Raw genomic sequence first — 26,414 nt, 5'->3', positions numbered from 1 at the left:
ATTCTAACATCTTTGGCTCTATACACCACCACAATGGAGTTTGGATGAAACAAACACAATGTGCTTTAACTGCAGACTGTCAGCTTTAATTTGAGGGTATGTACATCCAACTCAGGTGAATGGTGTAGGACTTACAGCAGTTTGCATATGTGCCTCCCACTTGTTAAGGGACCAAAAGTAATGGGACAGAATAATAATCATAAATCAAACTTTCCCTTCTTAATACTTGGTTGCAAATCCTTTGCAGTAAATCACAGCCTGAAGTCTGGAATGCATAGACATCACCAGATGCTGGGTTTCATCCCTGGTGATGCTTTGCCAGGCCTCTACTGCAACTGTCTTCAGTTCCTGCTTGTTCTTGGGGCATTTTCCCTTCAGTTTTGTCTTCAGCAAGTGAAATGCATGCTCAATGGGATTCAGGTCAGGTGATTGACTTGGCCATTGCATAACATTCCACTTCTGTTCCTTCAAAAACTCTTTGGTTGCTTTTGCAGTATGCTTTGGGTCATTGTCCATCTGCACTATGAAGTGCCGTCCAATAAATTCTGCAGCATTTGGCTGAATGTGAGCAGATAATATTGCCCAAAACACTTCAGAATTCATCCTGCTGCCTTTGTCAGCAGTCACATCATCAATAAATACAAGAGAACCAGTTCCATTGGCAGCCATACATGCCCACGCCATGACACTACCACCACCATGCTTCACTGATGAGGTGGTATGGTTAGGATCATGAGCAGTTCCTTTCCTTCTCCATACTCTTCTCTTCCCATCACTCTGGTACAAGTTGATCTTGGTCTCATCTGTCCATAGGATCTTGTTCCAGAACTGTGAAGGCTTTGTTAGATGTTGTTTGGCAAACTCTAATCTGGCCTTCCTGTTTTTGAAGCTCACCAATGGTTTACATCTTGTGGTGAACCCTCTGTATTCACTCTGGTGAAGTCTTCTCTTGATTGTTGACTTTGACACACATACACCTATCTCCTGGAGAGTGTTCTTGATCTGGCCAACTGTTGTGAAGGGTGTTTTCTTCACCAGGGAAAGAATTCTTCGGTCATCCACCACACTTGTTTTCCATGGTCTCCCAGGTCTTTTGGTGTTGCTGAGCTCACCGGTACAGTCCTTCTTTTTGAGAATGTTTCAAACAGTTGTTTTGGTCATGCCTAATGTTCTTGCTATCTCTCTGATGTGTTTGTTTTGTTTCTTCAGCCTAATGATGGCTTGCTTCACTGATAGTGACAGCTCTTTGGATCTCATCTTGAGACTTGACAGCAAGATTCCAAATGCAAATAGCATACTTGAAATGAACTCTGGGCCTTTTATCTGCACATTGTAATTGGGGTAATGAGGGAATATCACACACCTGGCCATGGAACATCTGAGAAGCCAACTGTCCCATTACTTTTGGTCCCTTAACAAGTGGGAGGCACATATACAAACTGCTGTAAGTCCTACACCGTTCACCTGAGTTGGATGTACATACCCTCAAATTAAAGCTGACAGTCTGCAGTTAACGCACATTGTGTTTATTTCATTCCAACTCCATTGTGGTGGTGTATAGAGCCAAAGATGTTAGAATTGTGTCGATGTCCCAATATTTCTGGACCTGACTGTAGTATGCATCATTAATGAGATGTCATGACCTCTGACATCAGTATTGGTTCACATAATAGCACTGTTCACATAAATTACTGTAGTTATTCTTTTTTACCATCAGATCCTCCCCCAAAGTGGCATTGCATCACTGATGGCAATTCTATGCAAATTACTGAGGTTTCAGAACTAGAACTTTTTCTCTCTCATACAGGATATTTGAAACTGCAGTTAAAATAGTATTTTCTTTGAAACGTGGTTCTGGAGCTTGTGGATGGTTAATGTTTTCTCTGCAGATATTTTCCCTGCACTTCATTTCCTAACCTTAAACCTACCTGTCTTTCAAATGCAAGTCAATCTGATATATTCCCCCTGCACTTCATTTCCTAAGCTTAAACCATCTTATAGTCTTTCAAATGCAAAAGTCAGTTTGATATTGTGCAGCTGCATCTTCATCTTCAAATCAGTGGTGAAATCCCAAAATTTTTACTACCTGTTCTGTGGGCGTGGCTTGGTGGGCGTGGTGGCTTGGTGGGCGTGGCAGGGGAAGGATACTGCAAAATCTGCATTCCGACCCCACTCCAGGGGAAGGATACTGCAAAATCTCCATTCCCTCCCCACTCCAGGGGAAGGATACTACAAAATCCCCATTCCCTTCCCACTCCTGGGCCAGCCAGAGATGGTATTTGCTGGTTCTCTGAACTACTCAAAATTTCCGCTACCGGTTCTCCGAACTGCTCAAAATTTCTCCAGAACCTGCTGGATTTCACCCCTAATCCAAATTCTTTGTTTCTTCTCTAGGACGAAATAGATACAGCTTTCACTCGTACTTCCATTCTCCAACCTTTAATGCCAACAATTCATGATTAAGAAAAAGAGCAAAGAACCACACAGCTGTAAATCACTCTGCAAGGTCCTTTAAAACCTTAGCTAAAATCCTACCAGATTTTAAGGTTTTAAAGGACCTTGCAGAGTGGTCTGTAAGGATTTTTAGAAGATTTTAAGCTAGGATTTTAACCAGAATTTTAAACAATTTTAATTAACTTATTTATCATGATGTGAGAAAACACCCGAGATTTTAATTTTTTGCATATACACACCCGCGAAAACTTAAGACAGATATATATATATACACACATTATTATTTTGAATACATAGCAGAGTTGAGAGTTGACAAGGTTATTGCTATAGATCTCACGTAATAAAATAATATTTTCTATTATCCTAGAGCAGGAGGTATTGACGATGCAATTTATGTTTTAAATAACTTAAATTCCTTATTTTTCTGCACATGAATAGAGTAGAATAGAATTCTTTATTGGCCAAGTGTGATTGGACACACAAGGAATTTGTCTTGGAGCATACGCTCTCAGTGCACATAAAAGAAAAAATACATGGAGCTTGAAAAAGTAAAAAAGCTTTTATCCCGCCTCTCATCTTCCACAGAAGAGTGGCTGTCATTAAAAAAAACCCGCAGCTTTCAAAAAGCTTTTAATTTCTAACTACCCATAAATAAGGGCCACCCGCTCCCTCAGACCCCGACCCCCCCCCCCCCCCCGCCCGGCCAAGAGTCAAGGCCGGAAATTGAGCCAGGCAATAAAACCCAGGCGGAAACGGCCTGCAAAAAGAAAAGTTCCCAACGCTTTTCGTTTTTTCCCGCATTCCAGAAAGGGAAACGACCATAGAGTCGCAAACCTATATAGGACAGGCCGCTAGGCATCCTCAACTTTATGATCCGTTCTTGTGAGGAAGTGGCGTCAGCCTTTTTTTTTTTTTTTTTTTCCCCACCGCGGGCAAGAGCGGCACTTCCGCCTCATTTGAAAGTGACGGGCTGAGGCAAGAAAGAGGCGGCTGCTGTGCACGCGGCCGGTCTGGCAGTGGCTGCTGCTTTCCCGGCGGTGGATGGCTGCCTTCGCTATGGAGCTGCCGCTGTCTTCCCCTTCTCTGGGTGAGCGTCGTCTCGGGTTAAGCCTAATGAAATTACAATGAAATTAATTAAATGAACGTTGAAGCGGACTTTGTGAAGGAAGGCGGGAAGGGGAGACGTGTTTCATGCCGGTCGTTTCTCTCTTTTCTGCCTCACGTCCATTTGGGACCCAGTGGGGGGTGGGGGGATTCTAGAACGTCCCGAGTCTCGCGGGGAAGGGGGAGAAGGGTGGGAGTCCCCGATTGTGACGTCACTGGCACCTAGACCTGCATGGCGAAATCCCGGAAAGGTTGCAGGGGCGTCTGAGGAAGGAAGGAAAGAAAGCAGGTCGTTTGTTTACCACTGGGTCGAGGAAGGGAAAAAGAAAAAAAAAAAGCAAATGAACCCCCAGTACGGATTCAAACGCGTTCAAAACACGGTCCGGGAAGCTGTTTTCAAACCTGTTGGCTCAGGTACGCTGTAAAGAGGCCCGAACGTCTCTTGGCTTTAAAAAGTTACTGGGGGGGTGGGGGTGGGTTGGAGGTGGGTGAGAAACTTTTGCTTTTAGGACTGCTGGCAGCCAAGAAAAATTAAAAGACGCTTGCTCCTGGGGAGGAAAGCTATGGCAGACCTAGACAGCATTCTAAAAAGTGGAGACAGCCAACAAAAGTGCGTCTAGTCAAGGCTATGGTTTTCCCAGTTGCAATGTCTGGCTGTGAAAGTTGGACCATAAGGAAGGCTGAGTGCCAAAGAATTGAGGCCTTTGAACTATGGTGCTGGAGGAGACTCCTGCGAGTCCCTTGGATTGCAAGGCCATCAAACCGGTCAGTCCTAGAGGAGATCGACCCTGACTGCTCTTTAGAAGGCCAGATCCTGAAGAGGAAACTCAAATGCTTTGGCCACCTAATGAGAAGGAAGGACTCACTGGAGAAGAGCCTAATGCTGGGAAAGATGAAACGCAAAAGAAGAAAGGGACGTCAGAGAACGAGGTGGCTGGATGGAGTCATTGAAGCAGTCGGCGTGAGCTTAAATGGACTTCAGAAGATGGTAGAGGACAGGAAGGCCTGGAGGAACGTCCAAGGGGTCGCAATGGGCAGGACACGACTTTGCAACTAACAACAGCAATAACAAAATTGTCCCTTGTTTGTTCAGAGGAAACCTTGTTCTAGGGATAAAATAACTTGGATTCAAATATTTGCGTTTGCAACCAGTGCAGGTAGTCCTTGCGTTATGATCATATTTACGTTGAGACCCACGTTTTGAACCCCACATTTTACATTGCTTAACAAAACCATTTGTCCAGTGGGATTTGCCCCAGGCTACGAAGTTTCCTGCTGCAGTTGTTAAGTGAATTGTTGCAGTTGTTAACGTTAGTGCACGGTTGTTCAGTCAATCTGGCTTCCCCATTGACTTTGCTCATTGGGAAGGTCACAAAAGCTGATCGTGTGATCCCGGGACATTGCAACTATCAGCAATGTGAACCAGCAAGCAATGTGAACCAGCAAGCCAAGCGTCTGAATTTTGATTATGTGACATTGAGGATGCTTGCCGTGGTCGTAAGTGTGAAAAATGGTCATAAGTCACTTCATTTTGCTGTTGTAACTTTTAGCAGTCACTGAATGAACTGTTGTAAATCGAGGAATACCTTTATGGTGGTTGCAAAGAAAGTAATGCTTAACAGGGCAGCTGTATTCAATAGGAAAGCTATATTTTTGTTTGTTTTGTTTTAAGGCAGGGGTGTCAAACTCATGTCACGGCGGTGTCACGTGATGTATCGGGGCTTTTTTCTCCTTTGCTAAACCGGGCATGGCCAGCACATGACACATTCGGCCCGCCTGGCGCAAGTTTGACAGCCCTGTTTTAAGGTCTCAAAATTAAGAACCAGCTACAGTTAGTCCTCGAGTTGCAACCACAATTGTGTCCGAAATTTATGTTGCTAAGTGAAACATTTCTTGAATTTGTCCCATTTTACAACTTATCTTGCCACAGTCGTTAAGTGAATCATTGATTGGTTAAGTTAGTAATATACTTGTTAAATGAATCTGGATTCCAGATTGCCTTTGCTTGTCAGAAGGTCGCAAAAGCCGATTATAGGACCCCGGGACTTTGCAACTGTCATAAATATGAGTCAGTTGCCAAGGGTCTGAATTTTGATCATGTGACCATGGGGATGCTGCAAAGGTAAATGTGAAAAAAGGTCGTAAGTCACTTTTTCCAGTGCCGTTGTAACTTTGGACGGTCACTAAATGAACTGTTGTAAGTCGAGAACTACCTGTACTGGAGTGTCTTTGGTAGAGGCTGAATGTAATTCGTATGTGAACCACCTTTTGTAACACAGGTGCTGAGCCAATGGCATTAGGATCCCCTTCTTCACCAAAACCAGGTGCTGGTGCTCAATTTCTGCCTGGATTTCTGATGGGTGATTTGCCAACTCCAGTGACGCCACAGCCTCGCTCTTTAAGTGGTCCTTCAGTTGGTATAATGGAAATGAGGTCACCAATGCTTGCTGGTAAGCTGGTTCTGAATTAAAATACTTTCCTAGTAACCCCAAATGACAAAAATTCACCAAGAATATCCTAGAATAGTATTGCGGATGGGTGTTACTTGAAATAGGGGTAAGTGGTTACTGGTGTTTGCTGAGAACAGGTTTTGCTATTTTTTTTAAAATTAAAAACATTAAGAAGAAAGCTAATTTTGGCAGGGCAAAAGGCCACCTATGTGTATTGCATTGTAAGTATTTTCTAGGGTGAGTCACTTGAAATAAACTTTTTGACTGTTCACCTTGACTGATATTCATGTTACTGAATTTCCAAAACACTGCATTTAAAAAAAAATCATAACTACTGTATATATTATGTTCTTCTCTGAGAAAAATACTTAGGATTTATAATCACAAATGCAATTCCCACAATTGTAATTAAGAATTTTTTTTCCCCTTAAGAGAACGGATTTGTTTTGGAGCACAATGATACTGTCAATATTGTACAAGTTGTTCTTGATTTATGACTGTTTGCTTAATGACTGTTTGAAATAACAATAGACCTTCCTATAACTACTTATGCAACTGTGATTTGCAATGTTTTTGTCCATTTCCAGAGTTTCCAGCCTTTGATTTTTGACAAGGTTCAGAAATAGTTACGCAGCTTTATTCATGTACAAGATTTTTTTTTATTCATGAGAATCACTTTAATCAGAAAAAAGACAGTAACGATTACAGAAAACTCCATGCTAACTAGTTCTAATATTATATGTTTACTTAGGTGGATCTCCTCCACAACCAGTAATGCCAACACACAAAGATAAAGGTGGTGCTCCTCCAGTTAGAAGTATCTATGATGAAGTCGCTAGCCCAAGTCTTGGATCAACACCTTTGACTTCACGAAGGCCTGTAAGTAATTCCTCTGAAACTGCAAAGCGAGACTGAGACTTGCAAGTGATAAATATTCATATTTTTCTGCATTGGCAATGTTGTAGAATTTCCACTGAAGAAAAGAGCACAGTGATGAGAAATGGCCAAGCTTTATTCAATGATCATTGGTTTGTGAGAAAGAGGGACTCTGAACCATAGAATGACATATTTTTATGCATTTTGGGGTTGAGGGGTGAGAAATCCAAAAGGCCTGATTTATGGTTACATGTGGGATAAGTGAAATAAGTGTTTAAACAAAGGCAAACATATTTTTCTATTGTAAGGCAAAGCTGCTAAGTATTCCATTAGTGAAAGGATGGAATGTTGAGATAATTATATGCATGCTTGATTAGAATGTGGTTTTTCTGTGGCTTTTCATCTCCTGCTTCCTGGATGAACTTTTAGGAGCGGTCTCTATTTCATTTTTCTCCTTGTTGATAGGATTAAAAAGGTTATCTTGGCATTGAAAACATAGTCGTGTTTACCTCTAGGCGAGATGAGTGGCATATGTTTAATAAATGTTTGGGTTGTGCATTAGTCTGGGCCTGGCCAGTTTATGTATGCAAGTGGTGGGGGGAGCAGGAACAGCAGAAGAAATTGGAAAAGCTGTCTACAAAGGTAGGGAAAGGAAGGGGGAAGAGTTTGTAGCTTTATTTTATAACTCCTTTATAAAAGCCTTCCTACAATTGGGTTAATCTTTCTGGAATGTGAATAGAGCATACAAAACAATTGTGATACTATGCCATATTTAATAAGAATCAAGCAAAAGAAGTAAAATTCTCTTCCTTCATAGTTCTGGGTTGCAATCTATAACTTTCATTGCCTAGTACAGTGATGGCTAACTTTTTTGCCATCACGTGCCAAAAGCGGGGGGAGCGCAGGGGGGTTGCGTGTGTATGGGTGCCCACACCCATAATTCTATGCGCCCCGCCCCAGAACATGCTATGTGTGACACACAAACACACACACACACACACACACATGCTTCCCTCGCTTTTGGCATGTGATGGCACGGCAGGCCCGTTTTTCGCCCTCCCCAGGCTCCAGAGCCTTTCTAGGAGCCTGGGGAGGGTGAAAATGACCTTCTCCACCTCCCTGGAGGCTCTCCAGAGGCCGGAAATGGCCTGTTTGCCGACTTCCAGTGGGCCCGGAAGGCCCGAAAATCAGCTGGCTGGTGTGCACATGTGTGCCAGAGCTGAGCTCACATGCCCACCGATATGGCTCCGTGTGCCACAGGTTCGCCATCACGGGCCTAGTATAAGAAGTGAGGTTAAATTAGCCATTCTCTTTCTTAGTGGATCCCATTTGGCTATATCGGGTGTCAAACTCACGGTGTCACGTTTTTGTCACGTGACATATTGTGACTTTCCCTTCACTAAAATGGGGTGGGGATGGCCAGTGTATGACGTATCTGGCCCCTGGCCCGTGAGTTTGACACCCCTGGGCTATATTAATACATAGCAATGGCACATCATTGTTCCCCTGAAATTATAGCACAACTAAGTGTATATGATGAAATTATATAATTGTAATTTTAACAATTATCCTTGTTATCAATCTTACTTCAGTGTTAATCATATGTAAATATTTTTATAACTATACTTGGTAGTGAAAAATGCATTTATTGTTTTGAGAGCCACTGTATTTCTCTAATGCATAAAGAAATGTGGAATGTTTTTGTGATTCACTGAATCTTGGAAAAAGACATAGAATTAATGGAAGAACTTGCTATATTGAGCCACAAAGGCACGATCCTCAGAAAACATTCCTATATGCAGCCAAAGAACACAGTTTGGATTTGAATGCATCAACATTAAATTCATGGGATTATTTAATGTTGCACAAATAAAAACTTTTGCCTTTGGAAGAAAAAGGATTGAAGGAAGAGTATAATACTTTGCTGGCTATTATAGGCTTTGCTGATCTTGTATGTGCCACAGTATGTTAAAGATACTATACATTTGGCTATGTGTAATATTTTTATGCAATTAGTATTTTCAGAGATCCAAGCCTGAGAACTGAGAAGTGGTTATATACATTTATATTGGAATCCCTGTGTTTCTGGAAAATTATTTGTACTAGTTGACATTGCAGTAAACATTTTATTCCATACTGATGACCTCATCTGATTCTACAGTCCATTGAATTATCGCCTATTTTAGGTCAATATTGGCCCAAATTACTCAATTTTGGCTTCTGTTATTACTCAGTAGAAAGTAAATGTAAATTGCATATGAGATCCTATAAAATAATAAGCCCTACATAGCATATTCTGCTGTATAGTTCAATCTTGGGATTTTATTTGTTTTTATCAAAAACAAACAACATGCAAGTGTATTTTTGAGTTGAATTGTGCTGGCTAATTTTAAAATAAAACATTCTACTTAAAGAGTTTATTTTCTGGCTTTTAAAACAATTTCTAATTAACATTGTACTTTCATGCAGGCTACCTTTTCTGTAATACAGAGTCCGAATGTTGGGTCTCTGCCATTAACTCCTGGAACAGGTATGACATTATTTTCTCCTCATGATATTTAATTAAGAATTTATCTGCAAGGGAAATTTCAAGAGTATCTGATCTATTTAATTTGTATATGGATCATTACACAATTTATGGGCTGATACATAATTCCTATTGAAATTATACCAACCCGACTTTTACCAGATTTTAAAAATTCCTGCTCTACTTTATGTCTGACATTGATAGAAGTCTTCCTCTTTAAAGTTAGTTTGCTTTCCATTATATTTATGTAAAATGCTGGCAATCAGGATAAAAATTTTACTATAAATTTATAAATCTTAAGTATTGACAATAGTAACATTTTACTGGCCTTCAGACACCACGTTATCATCGTCACCATTTCTCTTTCTTCAGTATAAAACACTGTGAATTTGGTAAACATGAATTCAAAAATTAACCAGTAAAATAGTTTAATAAGCTGTGCCTATCTTTTATTTTAGCTTGGAGTAACTAGTTCATCCTTTAACTACGAGGTCTTATAAGGACATTTCATTATATTTTGACAGGGGCAAGTGTGTTTAGTCCAGCAAGTCTTGCACAACCTAGAAAAACTACCATGTCACCAGCTCAGCTAGATCCATTCTATACTCAAGGAGATGCTTTGACATCAGAAGATCAACTTGATGACACCTGGGTAACAGTGTTTGGGTCAGTGATTGGCAGTTCCATATAATAAACAGGAGGATAATTGGCTACCGTGGTTTAATCGGCATAGTTTTTGCATTAGGGATGATGATTCTGTGGGCGAAGAGAATGAATTTTATAAAATGCGAGAGTGAGATTACGTAGGTTGCAATATACATGTGCAGTTTTTTTAAAGCTGAATAAGGTGTGCTTAGATTTTCATAAATATGATAATTGGTAAAGCAGTTTACATAATGAAACAAGGGAATAATCAAACTCCTGAACAGATTTATTTATAGTTGTCATTACAACATTTAATTCTTCCTTTGTGCATTGAAATATTGAAGTTTGGACCCAGAAGTAGTGTTGGCTGCTGTATTAGGGAGCAGCCATTAATTAGCTAGAAAGAAAGCAGATGGAGTTTTTAGACTGAAAGGATAAAAACAAGCAGGGAAAGGTTAATCCCTTAGTTTCTATTGAGGAGAAAAAGTAGACGGTTACTTTGAAGGCAGAAGCATTAACTGCTCTCTTATGTGTGGTTTAGTTTGCCCATCTATAAAAATATTCCCCATGAGATGATGCTATTCCCCAAAACTACTCCCTTGATTGTAAATTAAGATAGCATTTTCCACCTAGACTTACTTGCTAACCCATTATATATAGCGTATCATTTGCAAGGTGAAGCTAACTTTGCAAATGATACGCTATAAAATGGGCTAGCAAGTAAGTAAGGAGCTACACAGTACTTGTCAGTGACTTGGGCTGTATTTGTATGCACTTCTGAGACTCTTGTCAGTGATATAACGCTGAGGTAGACTGAATACTGCATATTTTATTTATGATTTCAAATAGTGATACTAGTCTTTTCTACTGATATTACAGATTTCCACAAGCATCTGCTTCATATATCCTGCTACAGTTTGCCCAGTATGGAAACATACTAAAACATGTGGTGAGGCTAGATGTGTAGTGTTTGTTTTTCTTTCTTTTCTTTTTTTTTTTAATGGCCGTTCTCAGTTTGGCTTTGAAATTTTATTCTTCCTCATTGTCTATATAGATGTCTAATACAGGAAATTGGATGCATATTCGATATCAGTCAAAATTACAGGCTCGGAAAGCCCTGAGCAAAGACGGAAGAATTTTTGGAGAATCTATCATGATTGGAGTTAAACCTTGTATTGATAAAGTGAGTTGTTGTTATATGGTTTCTGTCAGCAAGGGACATAGCCCAAAATAGGATGGGGAATGCAGAGTCATAACCAATCTTTGGTAGTAAATACGATTAACAGTATACGTAGTCTTGACTTATAACAGTTCATTTAGTGACTGTTCAAAGTTACAACGGCACTGAAAAAAGTGACATGACCATTTTTTCACACTTGCAACCATAGCAGCATCCCTATGGTCACGTGACCAAAATTCAGAGGCTTGGCAACTGATTCATATTTATGACGGTTGCAGTGTCCCTGAGTCATGTGATCATGTTTTGCAACTTTCTGGTAAGCAAAGTCAATGGGGAAGCCAGATTCACTTAACGACTGTATTACTAACTTAACAACTGCAGTGATTCACAACAACTGTGGCAAGCAAGATGGTAAAATGGGGCAAAACCTACTTAACAAATGTCTCACTTAGCAACAGGAATATTAGACTCAGTTGTGGTCGTAAGTCGAGGACTATCTATACTGTACCTCTTAAATCAGGAGAAAAAGCTAGAAGAAATATTATTAAGAAATGGAAATAATAGAATTATTTCATTTTATTGCAGATTGTATGGGTAGCATTTAATATATTAGAAAATTAATATGGAAGTAAATAACGAATGTGAACTTAACACAAGAAGTGTGTCTAGTCCAAGGAAATCACTATTTTCATCCAGTTTAGTTCAGAATATTAAATGTTTATTGATATTTTAAATTAGGTTTTTCAATGATACCTAATTTAAAATCTATCCTAAGGTGCAGGTGGTCAACCTGGGAAACCAAATGGCCAATTTGTGACTTTTTTAGTGCTCTCATGGAATTAGAGTTGGAGGGAGAGATTTGGGCTCCAGAGGCCTGTCCCCTCTAGCTGCAGGAATTTAAATTAAAGTAAGCATATAGCAGGAGTGTCAAACTCTTATTTCATTGAGGGCCACATCAGGGTTGTGTTTTACCTTGGGGGGCCAGTGTGTGTGTGTGTTGGGCGTGGCCAGCTCGACATCACTCGTCAAGGCTCCCTTTTTGGCCGCGATAGCCTCCTGCAGCTCCTTGCAGCTCAGCTGGCAGAGACACCGCGGACCGGTCCTGCACTGTTTCCAGGGTGGCCCCATGGGCCAGATCTGAGCACCCCATGGGCCGGATGCGGCCTGCGGGCCTTGAGTCTCTGGCATATAGGTTGGCTCTTCATCCTTTACTTTAACTTATTGAAGCAGAGACTAATGCACTCCATCATCTTCCAACATTTTTTAAGCTTTAATACTGGTTAGAGACATCTCTAAATATATTCCTTGATTTTACTTGTAGAATGTGATGGAAAATATAGATAGAAGCACTGTATCATCCCCAACTTCAGTCTTCACACCTCCAATGAAATCGTTTGCTACCCAAGCACAACCTTCAAGCACACAAAGGATTTCCACCATGAGACCTCTAGCTACTGCATACAAAGCATCAAGTAGTGATTACCAGGTATTTTTGTATTAACATAGTGAAGAAATACTAGTCACTATTTTTGGATAAAAGCTATTGACCTTGGTTAAAAAATTATGAAACATCTACTTATTCAAATTTGTCTCTCTTGTAGGTAATTTCTGACAGACAGACTCCAAGGAAAGATGAAAGCATTGTGTCCAAAGCTCTGGAATACATATTTGGTTGGTAGTCGAGAAAAAATAGAGTAAGCTTGGTTAGAACATATAAAAGACTGCCTGCACTTCTGGTTAGTTATATAACCATTTGTAATAGTATCAGTTCTGCCTTCTAAAACTTTGGCACAGTTACTTGCACTTTAATCCACAGCTGGGTTTATACTTGACTCATATGTTTAAAACGGTTGCAATCAATGTTAAACTTATTTCTATAGTAATTGCATGATACAACCTAAAATGGACAGGTATACAATATGTGAGTTTTTTTTCAATACATGCTAATACCCTTCATAATTTTCCAGTTGCATGACTTACTTTCTACTTCAGGAAATAACGTATTTCTTACTGCAAGATAAATTCATGGATATTATTATACAAAACGACTGGGATAGATTTTGTCAATTTTAAAATTGAAAGCTGTTCTAAATGTAACCATTTAAAGGAACTTTGGACAAATTGCTTCTAATTTGGAAGGTGTGCTTTTTTAAAACTAAATAAAAATTGTGGTGCTATTATTTTTTTGAGCTGATGGTGGCTTTTGTAAACTATCCAAATATACTATCAATGTATACAAATACCACTGCCAGTATTGTTATGTGGCTTTCTGTGCATTGGGACACGTTTAATTGCATAGATATTTTTAAATTTAAATGCTTTTATATGATAACAAATGCATGAAGTGCTTTATCTAGGGCTTATTTGGAAGCTTAAATTTAGTTCTGATAATTCCCCTTCTAAATATTATGGAACACTGGTCAATATTCAGTTTTACATTTCCCATCCTGCAGGAGCCTTACTTCCAGTGTTTCTAAAATATACACTAGGAATTATCTCATCTTTTTGAAGTAGATTTTGGAGGGATAGTAGAATATGTTTTGCTGATGCTGTTTTGTGGATATCTCTCCAAATTATCTGAATGCTACTGTTACCATTAAATATGTCCCCATTTTATTTGGTAGTTGGTATGAGAATTATTTATATTCTTGTTTTTCAAATACGTAAAAATAGCAAGACAAACTAATATTACATACATCCTGCTGAATGTTGAACTTGCACCACTATTTAGTATCATAAATAAAATATGTAGTGTTAAGTCTCTTTTATACCTCATCATTATACCATTTGTAGAATTCTCAAAACTTTATACCAATGCACCATGTGCAAGTCACTGACATAACTACTTCCTCTTTTGCAATTTTCAACAATATTCTATTTTCAATGGATTAGTCAGACTCTTGGTGTAGAATAGATAAATATGACAAATCATAGCACAGATCCCTTTGGTTATATGGCTGTCTTTCTAGCAGATTTTAATATTCTCATAGTATTTTTTAAGTACAAACACTGATTTACTACATTTATATCCACTTTTTTGTCTAGAAAGTTTTTATCCTTCATATTCTTGCAGCAATAACACTGGGAGATAGATTGGACTGAGAAACAATATCTGGCCCAAAGTCATCCCAAGGATTCCGTGGACAGATTGGAATTGTACTTGGGTCTCCATGCTTCCAGTCCACTATTGTATCCACTGCACCACATTGAGTCCTGTTTGATGCTGCTAAGATGGAATTCAATAGTAAACATGAGCTTCAGAACTCTATTCAGTAGATAGTAGGCGGTTATTGAAAGAGGAAGCAAAAAGGATTTAAACATAATTTCAGAAAATGTTTCTTTCCTGGTTTATACTGTTTATTTTCATCACTAATATATACTTCCATGCTGATGAGATCATGTTCTTTTTTGTACGATATAACTATTTTTTAAAAAAAACATTGTAAATCTCTTGTAAAAATGAATTTGTTCTTCAGAGAGACAGACACAAACACACTTCATGTATGGACATTTCTGCCAAAATAAAACATGCTAACCAAAATAAATGCTACCTTATTCTTTGGTTTTATTTACCACTTTAGATACATTTTTTTTTGAAGCTGATAACTAGGAAATGTGTTGGAATTAGATTCAGTTCATTGGTAAGATTAATGTATTTGATGGTGAATGACACTAGAATGAGAAGTTATTTTGATCTCATGCAAATATTACTGTAATAGCTCTAGTTCTTGAGAAAATTGTGAAAATGGATGTTGTATTTTATCTTTGTAAAGATTTTTTCCTGTTTGCCTTTTGAAAGGCATCACATTGACTTCAACATTTAAAGCTTTAATAAAGCTTTATATTGTAGTAAGATACTTTGCATAGTTAATGAGCCATTTTCTGGAGCTGTAACTCCTTTGACACTTTTACTAGCGGTTTTTGCAATGTGTTGCTGCTATTAAAACTTTCATTTCTGAATAAATGAGATGCTGTTACATGGTCAGAACCAAGATGTTATGTACTAAATATTTCGCTCTACCTATCTGTCAAAGATCTGCATCACATGTAAATGAAATTGTTTTCTGCTTGTTGTGTCTTGTCTATAGCATGTACCAATGAAGTAGACTTTCGTTTCTCCTGAAGGTTCTCAACCTGCTGTAAATTTTTAGGGGACCTTGTAGAGCTGATTTACTGTATGTGGAAGGCTACTTAAAACATTTATTACTTACAATATTTCTAAATTAAGGAAAGGGATGAGGAGAGATTGATTTCCTGAGACATTGAATGTAAATAGCCATACGTACTTCGAAAAGAGGTGTGCAACCGCCAAAGTGACTTATGTTTTCCAATTGGAGTGTGGGCTCAAGTAGGATTGTTCCCCCACCTCCCCCTACCATTCAGTCTCATGGATTGTGATTGTCGTCATGGCAAGAATTTCACAAGGGTAAGGGAATCAGCAAATGCTTGTAGCAATTTAGCAAAAGGATTTCTATTGAGAGATATCTTTCTGAAACTTCAATTAATGTTGTATTGTGAGAAACTAATGATTAAACTAAGATAAACTTCTGAAAAGTAGTTTCCTGTTTCATCCTAAGTAATAAACTATTGTTTAAACTAGTACAAAAAAAATGAAATTTTCCAAACATTGATATGGCCTGTAGATGATACATGTTTATGATTGTAAGACCAAGCCAATTATTGAAGGAAGATGAACAGTTATTTTTTGTTCCACTTGCAACTTTTTTTCCAAGTAGCTTCACTAAATGTACTGTTTAATGCTATGACAACATTTTGGGGTGTGAATGCCTTTGAGTCAGTGTTGACTCCTGACAATTGCGTGGAGAAATTCCCAAAATTTCTTGGCAATGTTTTTTTTTTTTTTTGGAAGTGTTTTGCCATTTCCTCCTTCCTTGGACTGAAAGGGAGTGATTCACCCAGTTGGTTTCCTAAGGTGTTCTAGCCCCACCTTGCCTAAGGTAGGGCTAGAACCCCCTGACGCCTGGTATCCAGTCCGACATCTTAACCATCCACCAAAATGGCAGTAAAACATTTTATTCAGATGAAGATTCCCATTGAAGATTCAAAGAGAATTGTTTGCTTCTGATTGCTTCAATTGTGTCTTCTGATTGAGCCAAGGAAGGACCGCTTAAGCATCACAGACCAGACAAGCTGTATGGACTGGTACTCTCATGAGGAAATAGGTTCTCAAAAATACCTTGGATTATGAAGCCATATCTCCCAAGTACCAAAATATCTTGTAGCAGTGGATAATCATCAGCATATTGGTGGTACCTCAGTCCATATGTGGGCTTTTCCCAAATATTCCTAGCCTTGTGTCATTGGTTTTGGTCATTGGTCATTGTTTTTTTGTGTTTCACGCAAAATTTGAGTTTCAAGCTGTTCTGTGGGCAAAGCTTTATTTCAAAAGCCTATTGAAATAAGGGTAGGCTTATGTGATTAAACACAGCTGACTGCCACCTTGTGGCATCCATCTGAAGCTTTCCCACAACATCAGCATCTTAACATCATTTAATCCATCTAACCTTGAATGTATTATTTTCACATTCTGAATAAATCACCAGAATATTTTCCAGGAGTCATTAAAAAAAACAAAACAAGATATAGCTGGATTGACAGCCGGCATGAACGTGACTTTCATAAAAATGTCATAATTTTGAAGCTCTGATACTGCAATGCTTTTCAACAAGTTGTTTCTTTTGAACTCTTTATGAGCCTGTTAATCTGGAGTAGGCAAGTCTAATGTGAGATCTCTGGTTTAAAAAGACAGTCTTGAATGGCCTTCTGCTGGTCATTCATCTTTCAACAAGGGTATTTCTCATTTGTAGATCTGGGGAATCAATTGCCCTTGATAAAGTTTATAGTTTTAATCAGGGATGAAATCCAGCAGGTTCTGACAGGTTCTGGAGAACCGGTGGCAAAAATTTTGAATAGTTAGGAGAACCGGCAAATACCACCTCTGGCTGGCCCCAAAGTGGGGAGGGAATGGGGATTTTGCAGTATCCTTCCCTTTGGTGGTGCCACGCCCACCAAGCCACGCCCACAGAACCGGAAGTAAAAAAAATTGAATTTCACCACTGGTTTTAATGTGTGTTACCATATACAGGCCTGGGAGAAAGGGAGTTGTTTTCCTGCCCCTGTTCATACTGGGATTTGTTTCCAGCCATCATTTTGCAGTTTGCATATGATGGTTAAAGAACTAAGAAGTTCTTCAAGCAGAAATTAACTCCCAGTGGGTATGTACTTTTCTTGATATATTGTCATTGCCTTTGCTCCAGGATGTGTTTTCAATTTTTTTTCAGTCTAACCGTTGGACTCTAACCTATAAACCTGTAACTTCTTGGTGTCTCTCCTCCCTTCCACATCCAGGTCCAGATTTGCTTACTCTTCTTCTCAAGAGTAACAATTTTACTTTGTGAGCAGTACTGGCTTCAGTAAGCTCCTTGATGCAATATAAGAAGTTAGTGGTCATCTATAAACTGTATGTGATACAGGGCCAGGTGATTTGTGGGACTGCCTTACTTCAATTATACCTGCATCAGTGGTGGGTTTAACATTTTTTTACTACCGGTTCTGTGGGTGTGGCTTGTGGGCGTGGCAGGGGAAGGATACTGGAATATCTCCATTCCTACCCCACTCCAGGCCAAGGATACTGTAAAATCTCCATTCCCTCCCCAATCCAGGGAAAGGTTACTGCAAAATCCCCATTTCCTCCTGATCAGCTCGGACTTGGGAGGCAGAGAATAGATGGGGGCAGGGCCAGTCTGAATTTTTACTACCTGTTCTCCCAACTACACAAAATTTTTGTTACTGGTTCTCCAGAACTGGTCAGAACCTGCTGAAACCCACCTCTGACCTGCATGCCTCCTCAAATCCAATAGGGTAGGCATGCCTTAGGTCCTGTCTTTGAAACTATGCCATCTAGTGCAGCCGTCCCCAACCTTTCCAGTTTGGGGCGGGGGGGGGCATGTGAGTGGCAGGCATATGCATGCTCGCATTGCTCCATTTGAGCAGCGGGCACACATGCCCTCCCCTTCCACAAGCACCCTCTACTCATGTGCCCTCTGCTTGTGTGCGAGCGCAAGTGCCCTCCGCTCATGGCGAAGGAGCTTCGCTTGCCCTCTTGGCCATCCCTCCTGCGACCCAGTTTCGAACAGGCCACCGCCCATGGGTTGGGGACCTCTGATCTAGTGGAATCCAGGAAGTATGCCTGCCCTGTGAAACAACATGTATTCCTCTGCTCCCCGCCTAGCAAATTTGAGTCAGAGGTTCTACAGGTCCTTTTAGGTTTGAAAGCACTGACTCAATCAATAGGAGTCTTTAAGACTTTATTCCAAGGCAGCATAATAAAATCACATAATTACATACGGTAGCAATCAAAGAATATTCAAGAAGCCTGAAGAATGTAACACAGCACATGACAGCAATTAAAAATATACAAGAACATAGTAAGACAATGAAAGGCCTTATGCTCCTTCTGCCAATCAGGGAACCTTAGAGAAAAGACAGCAGGCAGACCCTTCAAAGAGAAGCAAGCAAGCACACTGTCGTTAGATATGCATCAAAGCTTTATCCCATGGAGCTTCTCTGACTATATAGACTTTGAACCATAATTAAGCACACCTGTTTTTCAGCGGCCTCTTTCTCATCTTCAATCTTGAGAAACAGATAGTCCTTAACTTTGGGATGGTCTCATTACTGCCCATTAAAAAACGAAGACTTCTTAGCTTTAATGGTCTCTTTCTTGACAGACCATCCTACTTAACACAGGTATTTCACCAAGAACAAAACAATGAATATGACCAGTGGTGGGATTCAAATTTTTTTTACTACCAGTTCTGTGGGTGTGGCTTGGTGGGCGTGGCAGGGGAAGGATACTATAAAATCTCCATTTCCTTCTGATCAGCTGGGACTCGGGAGGCAGAGAATAGATGGGGGTGGGGCCAGTCAGAGGTGTATTTACCGGTTCTCCGAACTACTCAAAATCTCTGCTATCGGTTCTCCAGAACTAGTCAGAACCTGCTGAAACCCACCTCTGAATACGACCCTTTAGTGAGTAAAAGAAATACTTACTGAATTCTGCACTACAGCACTGAATTATTACAAAATCATATAGAGAATTATATAGAAAATCACTATTAAATTTATCTTCTGCAATCTTCACATGGAACCTCCAGCACTAAACAGCATCCTTGCTTAGATCTGGGCAGGATTGGCCCTGTTGGAGACTGTCTTTTTCCTCAGGGCTTGGGGCAATCCTGCAGTATTGGTTCATTATTCATTTCCTGAATGTTGACAATAAAAGGAAAAGATTGTACTTGGGTGCAATTCTATTACATAGCTAGGCAATTATAAACACAACACTTTCAGAGCACAGTTCCTTGAGCAAGACTATTCCTGTCTCTATGTTTTATTTTAAAGAAATTCCATCAATCATGCTTCTTGAATGTCTTGGTACGGAAGTGGACAGTACCAGTGGTGGGTTCTAACTGGCTTTACTACCGGTTCTCTTTGTGCACACGCTTCGTGCGCAATCGCCAAACAAGCATGTTACAAATCTGCCCAGCTGAGGTGCAGCAATCCACTCTGCCGCACCTATTATGGGCTAAAAAAGAAGAAATAAAAGGTAAGAATAATGCGGGGGCGGGTGGGAGGGCCCAGCTCCCGAACAAAGAGAACCGGTTCGGTGACATCATTGTCACCGCTACTGGCTCGGCCGAACCGGGCCGAACCGGGAGGAACCCACCACTGTACAGTACCTCTTTTTGGTACAGCCTGAATATAAACTAGGTGCAGCTTTAGCACATTATCTGGCTGTGAAGAGTAATTTCAATTACAGGTTTTTTTTAAAAAAAAATCCTCTGAGCTCTAAAATAAAAATTGAGGGGGAAAATTAGTTCCAAGGCTGATTTTTCATGTGTGATGGAATCCATCAAAGATCAATGTCCCTTTTGGCACTTAGCAATTGTTTTGTCCCTTGTCCCTTACCTTTCAAAGAAATTATAAGGTTGTTTGGATAGAAACATAGCAGAGTTTTTAGCAGAAGCTATTTTTGCACACCACGTAGTGGCAAGAAGTCTCAGAAAATATTTTACAAATGTCATTTTATGAAGCAAAGCAAAACAAAAGAAAGAAAACACCTGTTTTACATACCTCTGAAAAAGACTTGGGGTTCTCTGGCAAGGTAGATGCCAGCTACTAAACTTTGCAACTTTTAATACAAATTGATTTGATTTGCACTTTTAGATCCAAAGAGTGGATAAGAACATAAGAATTTTGCAATTCACATGTTGTGATTTCATTCTTGCTTCCCCCCGCCCCCCCCCCCCCCAAATATACAAATGTATTACCAGATTGGAAATACATTTCAAAAATATGCATTTAAGTATTTATTTTTTTAAAAAAAGTTAAATGTCGTGGGCTAGAAATATGCTAATCAGTATGTTCCTAAGATAAACATCTCTCGCCCTCTCTCGATTTATATACTTTCTTATCCAATTTAAATTTAGAAGAACGATTAACTGATAAAGAAAATATATCCAGCTGGTTTAGCTTCTTTCTTTGGAAAAGGAATGCATTCATATTCTTCCTTCTGAACTGATTGGAAGCTGCATCATTCTGTATGTCTGATTTTCATCACTGGCACTTTCTGAATAGTTAAGCCCTGCTTTTTTTAGGCCAGCAGGATATTTAAATAATGTCCCCCCAAACACCCAAGAGCACTAACATTAGCATGTTATAATGCCTTCCCAATAGCTATTCACGAGAGCAAATTAAAAAAAAAAGTCTTTAAGAGGTAAAATTGTGCCCTTGCAGGAAAGGACTCTTTGAATCTATAGTTCATGTTCTGTTGGACTGCACTTTCTATAAGGCAGGGGTGAAATCCAGCAGGTTCTGACAGGTTCCAGAGAACTGGTAGCAGAAATTTTGAGTAGTTCGGAGAACCGGCAAATGCCACCTCTGGCTGGCCCCAGAGTGGGGTGGGAATGGAGATTTTGCAATAATCTTCCCCCAGGAGTGGGGAGGGAATGGGGATTTTGCAGTATCCTTCCCCTGGAGTGAGGAGGGAATGGAAATTTTGCAGTATCTTTCCCCTGCTACACCCACCAAGCCACACCCACCAAGCCACACCACGCCCACCAAGCCAGGCCCACAGAACTGGTAGTAAAAAAAATTGGATTTCACCACTGCTTAAGGACACAAGGGCCCACTTCCCAATCTCCCAATGTAATGAAGTTGGTAGACAATTCTGATTTACAGGTATGACCATTTGTTTAATGATTGTTCAAGGTTATGATGGCCTTGAAAAAAGTGACTTATGACTTGTAGTCACAATTACAACTATTGCACCACCCCTACAGTCAATGATCGCAATTTGGGCACACGGCAATTGACTCGCATCTACCCCTTACCGCATCCTGCGGTCACATGATCGTGATTTGTAACCTTTTTTGTTTATTTCCAGCAAAGATGCCCATTGGGAAAGCTGAATTTGCTTATCAATGCATAATTCAATTAATGAGTGAGTGATTCACTTAACAACTGTGTGATTGGCTTAGTGACCTCTGTACAAATTGTCATAAAATTGGGACTAACTCACAATTGCAATGACTTATGACAGAAATTCACGTCCCAATTATAGTAGTAAGTCTTCGATTTACTACTTTACATTTGCTTCTCACTGGCCAAAGCCACCAGGACATTTGTCCTTTGTTCACTGCAGCAAAATTTTATCTTACTTTGTGAGACCCAATATGCCTTAAATTGCCTCAGTTACAGTTTTTAAGTGTCTATTTTATGTTACCTGAAGTAGAAATTATTTATTGTAACTTGCAGAATTCTGGTCAGAGACTCTAAGGAAGAACTGCAGCCACCAGAGCCCAGGAGTCAACAACTTTTCAGGTACCAATGACCATGCACAAATGTATCCAATATCATGGCTGCAAGAAAAACAGCTCTTAAATTAATGTTAAGATATGTTATGTATATGAAATGGCCTAGATCTTAGGTACAAATACAAAAATTGTGAGATTTGGCTATCTCGTGACATTTTTGTCATTTTAAATCACTGTTTTTAAATTCCATGCTCAGTAGATGCTGCTTTATGGTACCAAGTATCTCTCCAGACACGAATTGTTGATCCCAGCCTTGGGCATCCATGACTTTACAGAACTGGGTCTAAGAAAGTTTGCTATCAAATCAGCTGGATGCTGAGTTCAAGAACTCTAGAACAGGCAAGCACCCAGATAGACAACACAGGCTTATATTTCAATAGACAAAAAGGGCCATTTCACCTCTGTCATAGCAGCCCTGTAATAGACTATTGATTTCAAGCACCATTTTCTATTTCTTTGTAATTGAATTGTGCACATAAACATAAGAATCTGCAGGATGAGGACAATAAAGGGAAAGTGGCATTGTGGGATCAGATTTATGATGGCTATACTGGAACACGGTGAAGTGAACATTAATTTTCTCATTGTCTTCTGAATGGCTATTATTAGAAAGGAAATTTGTGTACACTTTAAATGATATGTGATTTCACTCCCTAATCTTAAATTAGACACCAAACAATTATTTAAACATTCAATTCCTTTTTTTTTAATGGCATTCATATATATCTGTTTCTTCTTCTTTCAGATCCTATTGATTTTTTCCTGCAAGCACTCTTTTCATTTAAGTAAAGGAAACATCAACATCTCTTTCCTTCCCCCCCCCCCGTTTTTCTTTTCTTTATTTCCTGTACAGCAAGTGAATTGTTTGCAGTAAAAGAAAGTGAGGCTGCAGCATTTATTCTAAAAGTAAAGCCAAGGTTGATTCCAGAATCCTTTGCGTTTTTTATTTACCAACCTCCTCAAAACCTTGCTGAATTCTGTGATAGTCAAGTTGGATTAAAATCATGTGTGTAAAAGGTGAGAAATAAAAGACATTGGAGGGAAACAAGATACCTAAGGACACTAAAGGATTGTGCACTTGATGTGTCATTTAAATGGAGGAAAGTTTCGTAAATGACCTTGTAAGTATACATAATGCAGGCGATCTGCTGGTATAGATGTAGACAAGATCCTCAGCCCAAGGCCTTTACCATATGCAGCAGAGAAAGTATCGTTCTTCTTTGCTGTAACATTAACAGTATTACAGCAGTGGAAGAGACATTGGAGGTATTTGGGCTCCAAATGGTTGATTTCCTATTGCCATTGGTGATGTTGGAGGTAATGCATCCAGGTAGGGTGTTATATTTATTTCATTTAGAGTGCTATCAAAATGGTATATATGGTCACCTTCCCTTCCCTTCTCAGAGCAGAGAAATACACACATTACATTACCTTAGTAGACTTAGAATAACTTAATTGTCACTTTGACTGGATCAGCATACATTAAAACGAAATTTCGTTGCATACAAAAGTACTGTTTGAGCTTGATTATTTGCTCACAGATGCTTCATTACTCGACTAGAATAGAATAGAATAGAATTTTTTATTGGCCAAGTGTGATTGGACACACAAGGAATTTGTCTTGGTGCATACGCTCTCAGTGTACATAAAAGAAAAGATACTAGCAATATCATCAATGCTAGTGAGTATGGTCCTTGTTTATACAGTATATAGTGGCTTGCTCTGCCAGGTTTGATAGGCTGTTATTACACTATGACTTGTAATGCCATATTCCATTACAGTCATGTGAAAAAGAAAGCACACCCTCTTTGAGTTCTATGGTTTTATGCAGGGGTGAAATCTCCTTACCTTCCTTACTGGTTCGGAAGTGCACGTGCATGCACAGAAGGTAAAAAAACACATTACTTCCTGGTTAAAACCAGGAAGTAATGACACCCGGATGGATGGGTGGAGCCTCACGCCACCATTGCTACCGGTTCTCCGAACCACCTGCCACAATCGCTACCGGATCGCTCTATCCAGTCCGAACCGGGAGCATTTCACCCATGGTTTTATGTATCAGAACATACCTATGGAAGCAGTAAGGGTATATTTTGTTTTCACATATGGCTTCTCCATTTTGGCTTTTTATTTTTTTGGTAAAAGAAATGATGACATGGTGTCATCTGCTAAGGAGCAGATGATTTTTACCATGTCCTGAATGATACGTGAAACCATAGAATTCAAAAGAGGGTCTACTTTCTTTTTCACATGACTGTATGTCATACCTCAGTATATGGTTGTATTGGTTTTTTTTTTTTTTACAAAACTCCCCAGTATTGAAAAGGAGCAGGGTGTTCTTTATTTTTAAGTTGTGTTTATCTTGGGTTTATCTTGGGTGTCCTTTATTCTGAGAATTGAAGAAGCTTCTTGGATGAGAAGTGAAACGTTTTGAAAGGAAAAAAAAAAGCCCAGTTGCCTTTTGGGAAAAAAAGCAGCATTGGGACAACCATGACCTGGATGATTGAGACTCTTCATAGAGATTTATCCTGGATGGCATTTGCAGTTACACTGACCACCAGGAGGCACCATGTAATCAATTTTTTTTCCATTGAATTCAGTGCAATTCCCAATCAAATGTCCGAATAACATCTGGCTCCCTACATTTGGAGAGTCCCAATAAGGCTGAAACCAATCAAATGGTGACTCCTGTTGGCCAGGAGTTCATTACATGTACAATATCAAATTTTACTCCCTGTCTTTCTTTCAGATGAGAGTGAGAGACAGAGAGTGAGAGAGAGAGGGAGGGAGGGAGGGAGGGAGGGGGAGAGGGAGAGAGAGAGGGAGGGAGGGGGAGAGAGAGGGAGGGAGGGAGTGGGGAGGAGGGAGGGAGGGAGGGAGGGAGGGAGGGAGAGAGAGAGAGAGTTATCCTTCAGTTTCATTCTCACATTATCCCAGTAAATTAGATGAGGTCAGGTTATAATGTCTATTTCATTTTTATAATATTGGGAGATTTGAAAGTACCTCTCCCTGGTCCTAGACTGGCATTACATTACATTGACTTATGCAAATTTGTATAATTCCTGCAAATATCAAAATAAAGATAAAGTTTCCCCACGCACATATGTGCTAGTTGTTCCCGACTCTAGGGGGCAGTGCTCATCTCCGTTTCAAAGCCGAAGAGCCAGCGTTGTCCGAAGACATCTCCGTGGTCATGTGGCCGGCATGACTAAACGCCAAAGGCGCATGGAATGCTGTTACCTTCCCACCAAAGGTGGCCCCTATTTTTCTACTTGCGTTTTTTACGTACTTTTGAATTGCTAGGTTGGCAGAAGCCAACTCACCCCGTTACGCAGCACTAGGGATTTGAACCGCTGAACTGCCGACCTTTCAATCAACAAGCTCAGCGTCTTAGCCACTGAGCCACTGTGTCCCTTCAATATCAAAATAAGATCCTGCTAATCAAATCTAGACCAGAATCATACCCTTTATTAGGACCAATTGACATGCCACTGAATAGTAGCAATCGAAGGGCCAACGTGTTACGCAAAATAACACAAATCTGAGCTACATGACTTCATGTTCTTAGGATGTTATAGCAGCCTTCAGTGCTACTTTTTAAGGATTAATATTTAAGATTTGTGTGCCAGGATGTCTTTGAGAGGGGAGGACAAAGGAAAACGGGTGAGAGGGAATGATAACGAAAACAAGTTCTTTGTAGCTTTAAAAATCCTTCAAAACAGGCTCTATTCTGAAGGACTTTTAAAGCTACAAGGAATTTGTTTACATTTTGGTATCCTAACACTGTATGTTGCATAGCTTGTTTTTTGGTCCTCCAGTCACAATTTGATGATGGTACTTTGGCCTGCTTATAGAGGGTGTCTGCACATCTACCATGGCCAGTGCAAATTTGGTTCAGTATTGTCCATATTGCGTGGGGCTGGTAAAATCCAGGTGATTTTTCCAAGATGCAAGGCAAACTTTGACCTTCCGGGGGTGCAATTTTCTATCCAATGTTATTTCCTTAGAAGAGATGGCCAAATTAACTGCTCTGATTAAAGAAAATAACAGAATTAACTTTATTTCTACTTGGAAACCACTTTTGGACTTTGTGCTTGAGGTGGAAAAAAAATGAAACTTTGATTTTGGGTTTTGCTGATTAGGTCTGTTGTTATAGAAACAGTTTGTATTATATAAAAGTAAAAAGTTGAGGTTTGATGCTATTATTTTATTATGCTGCACCAAAAGGAGTCAGAAGTCAATGGTTCTCTTAATTTTTTCCCCTTCCCTTTCCCTCTTATTTT

General features: G+C 39.7%; 1 protein-coding gene across 1 annotated transcript; it reads left to right on the top strand.

Annotated features, from left to right (window-relative positions):
* The first annotated feature begins 3,460 nt into the window (after positions 1-3,460).
* NUP35 (nucleoporin 35) lies at positions 3,461-14,821 on the top strand. Its single transcript, XM_070956865.1, has 9 exons — positions 3,461-3,541; positions 5,838-6,008; positions 6,760-6,887; positions 9,354-9,414; positions 9,936-10,077; positions 10,936-11,005; positions 11,111-11,239; positions 12,558-12,722; positions 12,838-14,821. Exons 1-9 carry the CDS (start codon positions 3,496-3,498, stop codon positions 12,913-12,915), a joined length of 990 nt encoding a protein of 329 aa, XP_070812966.1. The 5' UTR covers positions 3,461-3,495; the 3' UTR covers positions 12,916-14,821.
* Positions 14,822-26,414: the final 11,593 nt, after the last annotated feature.

Source organism: Pituophis catenifer, unplaced genomic scaffold (genome assembly GCF_029215685.1).
Source record: "Pituophis catenifer annectens isolate HBS135680 unplaced genomic scaffold, rPitCat1.0.hap2 SCAF_1, whole genome shotgun sequence".
Lineage (NCBI taxonomy): Eukaryota > Metazoa > Chordata > Lepidosauria > Squamata > Colubridae > Pituophis > Pituophis catenifer.
The sequence above is the reverse complement of the archived record's forward strand: the minus strand, read 5'-3'. Positions and strand labels throughout refer to the sequence as shown.